The sequence below is a fragment of the Podarcis vaucheri genome (genome assembly GCF_965113315.1).
Source record: "Podarcis vaucheri genome assembly, chromosome: 7".
Classification (NCBI taxonomy): domain Eukaryota; kingdom Metazoa; phylum Chordata; class Lepidosauria; order Squamata; family Lacertidae; genus Podarcis; species Podarcis vaucheri.
Genome location: NC_138765.1, coordinates 71,173,593 through 71,180,268, shown reverse-complemented (window position 1 = coordinate 71,180,268; position 6,676 = coordinate 71,173,593). Strand labels below are relative to the sequence as shown.

At 52.0% G+C, this 6,676-nt stretch overlaps 1 protein-coding gene across 11 annotated transcripts in view; it reads left to right on the top strand.

Annotated features, from left to right (window-relative positions):
• The first annotated feature begins 458 nt into the window (after positions 1-458).
• Positions 459-6,676, top strand: part of EPHB2 (EPH receptor B2) — a 113,626-nt gene continuing 107,408 nt past the window's right edge. For all 11 annotated transcript variants that reach the window (XM_082229907.1, XM_082229899.1, XM_082229904.1 and 8 more), the window contains exon 1: positions 459-814. In XM_082229907.1, coding sequence (XP_082086033.1) covers positions 724-814 — 91 coding nt within the window. In that variant the 5' untranslated portion in view covers positions 459-723. The remainder of the gene's footprint in view (positions 815-6,676) is intronic.

Genomic DNA, 6,676 nt, shown 5'->3' with positions numbered 1-6,676 from the left:
CCAGAGAGCTAGCCTATCCCCCTGGGGGATGCGGTGAGTGAGATGGCCGCAGAACGGATGCATCTCACACCCCTCGCAGCGAATCTCCATGTGCACAGAGGCTTCTGAGGCCACATGTCCAATTCTCCGCCCCGTCCCCCAAATATGCCGGATTAACCCTCTCTATCCTGGAAAGCTCTAGGGAAGCGCTGGGCAAGCCCTTTCCCCGGCGAGAGCGGAATCCACAAGAGCGCGCAGGCAGGGCGCAAAGGCCGGCGACGTGCCCAAGTCCTCGCGCTCGCCGGCCTCCTGGCGCGGCCCTGGCGAGGCAAGCGGGCGGAGCGGCGGCGGCGGCGGCAGCAGCAGCAGCCCCTCGCTCGCCGCCCCCTCCCCCCGCCAGTCTCCTCCCCGCGCCCCCTCCCCTCTGCTCCCCTCCCCTCGCCGCGCCTGCCTTTGCAGCATCCCGAGCCTTCCAGGCAGGCAGCCGGCCAGCCCAGCGCGCCTCCGTCCAGAAGCCGCGGCTCTAGCTCCCTCTCCCAGAGCGCCAGGCGGACACGGTGGCGGACGGAGCGAGCGAGCGAGCGTCCAAGCGGGGCGCGAGCTAGCCAGGCAGCGCCCCCTCCCCGATCCTCCTCCCTACCCCACTCCAGCCCCCGATCCTCCTCCTCCTTCTTTCCCCCCCGCCGGCCTTGCCGCTCTCCTCGGAGCTCCATGGCCGCCTAGAGCCCCTGAGAGCGCCGCGCCATGGAGCCGCCGCCGGGCCCGGGTGCGCTCCTGCTTCGGCTCGGGCTCCTGCTATTGCCGCCGCTGCTGCGCCTGGCCGCCGCCGTGGAAGGTGAGTGCGAGCGGGCGGCGACGAGGATGCTGAGCCGGGAAGGGCGCCCCGCGACGGCCAGCGCTCGGGGTTTTTTTGTGGGGAGGTGGTGGGTGGCGAGAGGAAGGGGGAGGGTCGAGGGTAGGGGAGCCGAGGCCGCTCAGCAAGAGCCCTTCCTCGGACCGGGAGAGCCAGCACCGCGCCGCTCTTTCTCCGGCGCCGGCTGCGGCTCCCAGCCCCCCTCGACGGGCGGCGCTCTCTGGGAAGCGGTCGCTGCCTTGGCAAACGCGCGCCGGAGCCCGGAGTCCGGGCGCGCTGAAAGGCCGCTCCCTGGCCCGGTCTGGCCTGGCTGGCAGCGGCCGGGAGGAGGAAGGAGGCCCGGCCAGCGAGTTGCCTACGAGGATTTCGTGAGGGCGGCCCGGACTGGGCTGGGCTGGGCAGCAGTAGCTTCTCCTACGGTGGCTCCTCCAACGTGGCTTTGCCATTCGGATTTTGAAAGCTGCCTCGCTTCCTGGCGTTGGCGCGGCTCTGCTTCCAGAGCGTGGTTGGGCTTTTGTGCTGGTGGGGGAATGGAAAGGGAACGGGCACGGGCACGATGCTTGGGAGGTGGCCGCAGCCCAGGCTGGAACTTGCTCTCTCGTTTTGGGTTGCAGGAGGAGAATAGGAGAGCCCTCAGGAACCAGCGGGAATGGTGCCTGGGCTGTCGCCTCATCCTTTGACATCCTTTGACAGGTGGCCGTCACCTGGGGTGCTTAGGGACACAGGAAGAGGCAGGCCGTCTAGCTCAATATTGCCCACACTCTGTGGCAGCTCTGTAGCAGTTCAGCAGGAAGCCTTTTCTAGAGATGCCAAGGGTTGAATCTGGGACCTTTTGCCTGTGAAGGCCTATCCCAAACAGGAACACTGAAAACTGTGAGTCAGAGCATCAATTCATACAGCTCTATATTGTCTACACTGACTGGAAGCAGCTCTCCAGGGTTCCAGGTAATGGCTCTTCCCAGGTCTCTGAGAAGGTGCCATGAATAGAACTTGGGATCTTCTGTATGTCAAACCTTTCATCTTCCATGAGGACAGGATGGTCCTCATTAACTAGCAGGAATGATGTCCCCACATGAACGGCCTCATCCTGTGACAGTTGGTCAGAAATTTGGGGAGGGGGGGAGCAGAAGAAAGGTGGGCTGCCCTTAGTGGCCAGCAGGAGCCGACATGTTCTGCAAGGTGGAGTAACAATGGGCTGCCTTCACTGACCCTCTAGGAGAAATGTGATGGATGTTCTCATCTCACAGGTTTTGCCCTACTTGGTGCTTGTGCGTATGTGTTTATGAATGGGTTGCGCTCACGGCAGCAAGGCTGATGCATGAATGGACCTCATCCTGCAGTCACACAGCTAGGAAGTGGTCTGGAGGGGGTGATGGACCGCCTTCACTGACCACCGTGAATGAATGTTGCTTGTGCAACGCCATTTTGAGACACAAGTCGCAGGGCTGGTTCTGCCTCCCCCCATTCTGTCTCCGCAGAGATAGAGCACCCATCTTCCCTCTCCATTTCCTGCTAGATGTGGGCCCAGATGGACCTGGAAGTTACCACCTGGTGCTCTAGTATGACATGCTAAGTGAAAAGCCCAACTCTTGGCCATGTGCAATGTGCTGTGGCCTTCCTTCCTGGGAATACACCAAGCACAAATCCAAGACATGACATGCAACAGTCACTTTTAGGGGTGTGTCATTCCCCACCCCCACCCACGTCCAGGACTGAGGCAGGCACACATTTTGCTTCATGATTTGGGAGCCACTTACTGCCCTGTTGGAAATTCAGCTTTTTTCTCCCCCAGCTTCCTGGTGGTGAACTGGTGGCAACCACAGATGCCAAATATTTTCGTTGCAGTGCTGACCGCGTGGAACTAGATTTGTGAGCAGGATTATTGTTGCAATATTTGGGGTTCTGCAGGCTTTTATGTATTTGCAGAAGTTCAGGGCAAGAGGGTTAAGAAATGGAGAAACACCTGCTTGGGGGGCAGCCCCCCTCCATGCTCTAGTTGTCTTGTAGCTACAGATTCATCAGTCATGACTTCCTTGGGTTTCTAAGGGTACTCTCAGATCCTGTCCTGTTGATTTGATTTTTGGGAGCGGGTGGATGGGTTCCAGATGATGTGACTTCTCATGAGAATTCCCTTACCCCAGTTAAAACCATTTAAACCACTGTTCTCTGCAACAAAATACTCAACGTGTGTGTGTGTGTGTGTGTGTGTGTGTGTGTGTGCAGGGAATCCACCACAATGTAAATATTGAGTTGTGTGTGGATGGATCACATGCCTCAAGCAGAATGCTGTAGATCCATGAATGCAGCCACCAATATTATTATTTTTTAGCTTTAGAGAGGGGTGTGGTGTTTGGATTTCAGTTGAAGCAGCTTTTGGAGTGGCTGTTTAAACCTATTCTCATTTGTTTTCCAAACCCAAGACTCCTTCCTCCACACACACACACCCCAATGGGTTTAGGAACATAGGAAGCTGCCTTCTACCAAATCCAACCATTGGTCCATCCACCTCATTACTACATGCTTTCCAGCATTTCAGGCAAGGGAGCATTCCCATCCTTACCTGGAGATGCCAGGGACCTCCTGCATGCAAAGCTGATTCTCTGCTGCTTAGCTAAGGCTCATGATGCTCGGTCAGAAGCAGCTGAGAGAGAGAGATTGTGTGATTTAGAGCCAGCATGCAGCATGGAGGAAAGTGTGAACAACCCCTTTCCCCAGCTCTATTGGTGTAATCAAAATTGGAATCCCAGTGGCTATATATATTTATATAAAGCACTAAAGCAAAGAACGAAAAAAAGCTTGGGAGATCTGATAACAGCTCCCCTGTGTCAATTTTGGCATTAAGATTCTGCCAAAGCCAGACTTCTATTGCTTCCCGCCCCCTTCCCCGCCCCATGTGAACTTGGTTACCTAAAATACTGTCATTGCAGGAAGTGCCCAAGTACAGGAAATACTCCTGTCTGAAATCCTGCAGAGCTGCTGTTAGTCAGAGTTGACAACACTGAGCTAAACGGATCAATTGTCTAGCAGCTTTCCATGTCTTAAGGGAAGGGCCTCAGTTCAGCAGTAAATCAGGTTTGCATGCAGAATGTCCCAGGTTCAATCCTTTGGCAAATCTAGCCAAGGGTTAGGTGCACTCTTATGTAACTGATTGATCACCACATTCCTGCAGATAGCACCTTCTAAGGAGGTCTGTTCCTCACAATGTAGAAAAAGGGCCTTTAGTGTGGTGGCACTGACCCTTTGGAACACCTTGTCCTTGAATATTAGGCAGGTGCTGTTTCTGGTGCCTTTTCCAAGCAGTTTCCTCTTCCAGCTATCATTTTAAGCCCGAAAACCTTCCGAGTGTTTGTCTGAACAGGAATTGTGTTAAAGGTTGCTGTTGTTGTTGTTGTTTTAATTATGGTTTTGTCACTTGCTGTTTGTGGCCCTTGGCTTATTTGAGAATAATAACAAATAAACATATGGGGATCGCTGGCATGGAGTAAGGAGACAGAGGAAAGTTTCTCTCTCACACACACAACAGCAGAACCTGTGGACACCCATGAATGTTGGAAAATTCAGGACAGAGGAAAGAGAAAGGACTTCTTCATGCGGTACATGGCTAAACTATGGAACTCATTCCTGCAGGAGGTGTGATTCAGCAGGGCTCTTTTTCCCCTTTTCCTTTTCAGCAAAGCTTTTCTTGGGACTGGCAGCAATGACTCTCTCAAGTTTCAGACCAGGAGGCTCTTGCAGCCTACTTGGAGGAATGAACCTGGAACTTTCTGCATGTAAAGCAGACGCCCAAATCTAAGCTGCAGCACTTAACGCTATTCTGTTCTAGAGATGCATTCAATTGATGTCTTTGGCAATATTTGAGAGGTCCCAGCTTAAGATTTGTCATGTTTAGCACCTTATAAAAAAATCAAAACAAGAGTTGCCAACAAGGCTAAAGCACCTGGATTTTGACCATGGTGGTGGGATGCAGGGTTCAGATTCAGAATTTACATGGAACACTGCATGCACTAGTTTTTGGATCTGTGGCCTAAGGCAGTTAAAGGTTTCATAACACCTGAAGCTTTTTATTTTCACCAAAGTCAGCGTGAACAGTAGTGTGTGTGTGTGTGTGTGTGTGGAGAGAGAGAGAGAGAGAGAGAGAGAGAGAGAGAGGGAAGCTGTTACACAAAAGCAAAATGCTTCCTTCCCTTTCAATGCCTCTAAGAGGGCAGAGATGTAGATACTGTATTGGAGTGCACAATCCCCATTAGCAATGGCAAGCATGGCCAGTGACCAGGGATAATGGGAGTTGTAATAATAATAATAATAATAATAATAATAATAATAATAATAATAATTTATTTATACCCCGCCCATCTGGCTGAGTTTCCCCAGCCACTCTGGGTGGCTTCCAATCAAGTATTAAAAACAATACAGCATTAAATATTAAAAACTTCCCTGAACAGGGCTGCCTTCAGATGTCTTTTAAAAATAGGATAGCTACTTATTTCCTTCACATCTGAAGGGAGGGTGTTCCACAGGGTGGGCGCCACTACCAAGAAGGCCCTCTGTCTGGTTCCCTGTAACCTTACTTCTTGCAATGAGGGAACCACCAGAAGGCCCTCAGCGCTGGATCTCAGTGTCCGGGCTGAATGATGAGGGTGGAGATGCTCCTTCAGGTATACAGGACCGAGGCCGTTTAGGGCTTTAAAGGTCAGCACCCACACTTTGAATTGTGCTCGGAAACGTACTGGGAGCCAATGCAGATCTCTCAGAACTGGTGTTATGTGGTCCCGGTGGCCACTCCCAGTCACCAGTAGTTCAAAATATCTGGAGGGCCAGGTGTAGACCAGATGTAGAGCTTGAACGGGAAACATGTGGCCCTTTAAATGGTGTCGGACTGCAACTCCCATCATTTGGAGGGCTGGAAGTTCCTCATTCCCACTTTAGAGAAGGAATTAAGCTGCCTCAAAAGCACCAACCAATAATACCTTTTAGGCTTAAGCTTGTCTCTCCTGGGACCTTCCCAGCTGAGTCCTTTGGATATTTACACTGGTGTTCTTGAATGAAGGGCTGTGGGTTCTAATCCAATGCCATCTGTCTGGAGAAGGCATCCCGTGACACAGATCTCTTCCCTGGATAGAAGCAAGGCAGGATGCTTTGAGAAACAGAAAATGAAACAGAAACACTCGACTGGCCTGCAGTGTGTGCATTGCTGATGCTTTCAAAGATAATGCTTTGCAGAGCCAAGCAGAATCACAAAAGAAACAGATGGGCAGGGAAAGAGTGGCCCTGGCTGCAGTCGTGGGAGATCTCCCACTGCTAGACATAAACAGGGAAATGTTAATGTCAAAGAAAGACAAGAGCGTGATCGGATGTGCACATTTAAATCCCACATTTGAATCTGGAACCATCTGAGGCTGGTGACAGCTACCCCATCTTCAGTGGCATCTGCGATGGCACTAAAGGTCTCCATCTGAAATGCAACAACCTGCAACTAAAATATTTACGCTAAATATTTTTAGATCAGCGCATCCAGGTTTGAAATAGAGAGAGAGAGTCCTCTTTATTTGTGGAAGGTGAACAAGGGAGAGTTCCTTTTGCATCTGGTGACAGGATCTACTTTTTAAAAAATAGGAAGTGGGGGGAGAATTTTCTCCTGCTCTTTATCTCCCCTTTTCATATCCACCAAGAATTGTGTGTGGGGGGGAGAGAATACCTCTTGTCATTGGTGGCAACAGGAGGGTGTTTCTCTTTTGGGTCACGGGGCGAGGGGAAGAGTCCTGATAGGCCAGCAGCACTGATGATGCCGGTGATTTAGACAGCACCATCCACGTAAGTTGCTCTGGAGAAAGAATGAGATGACAG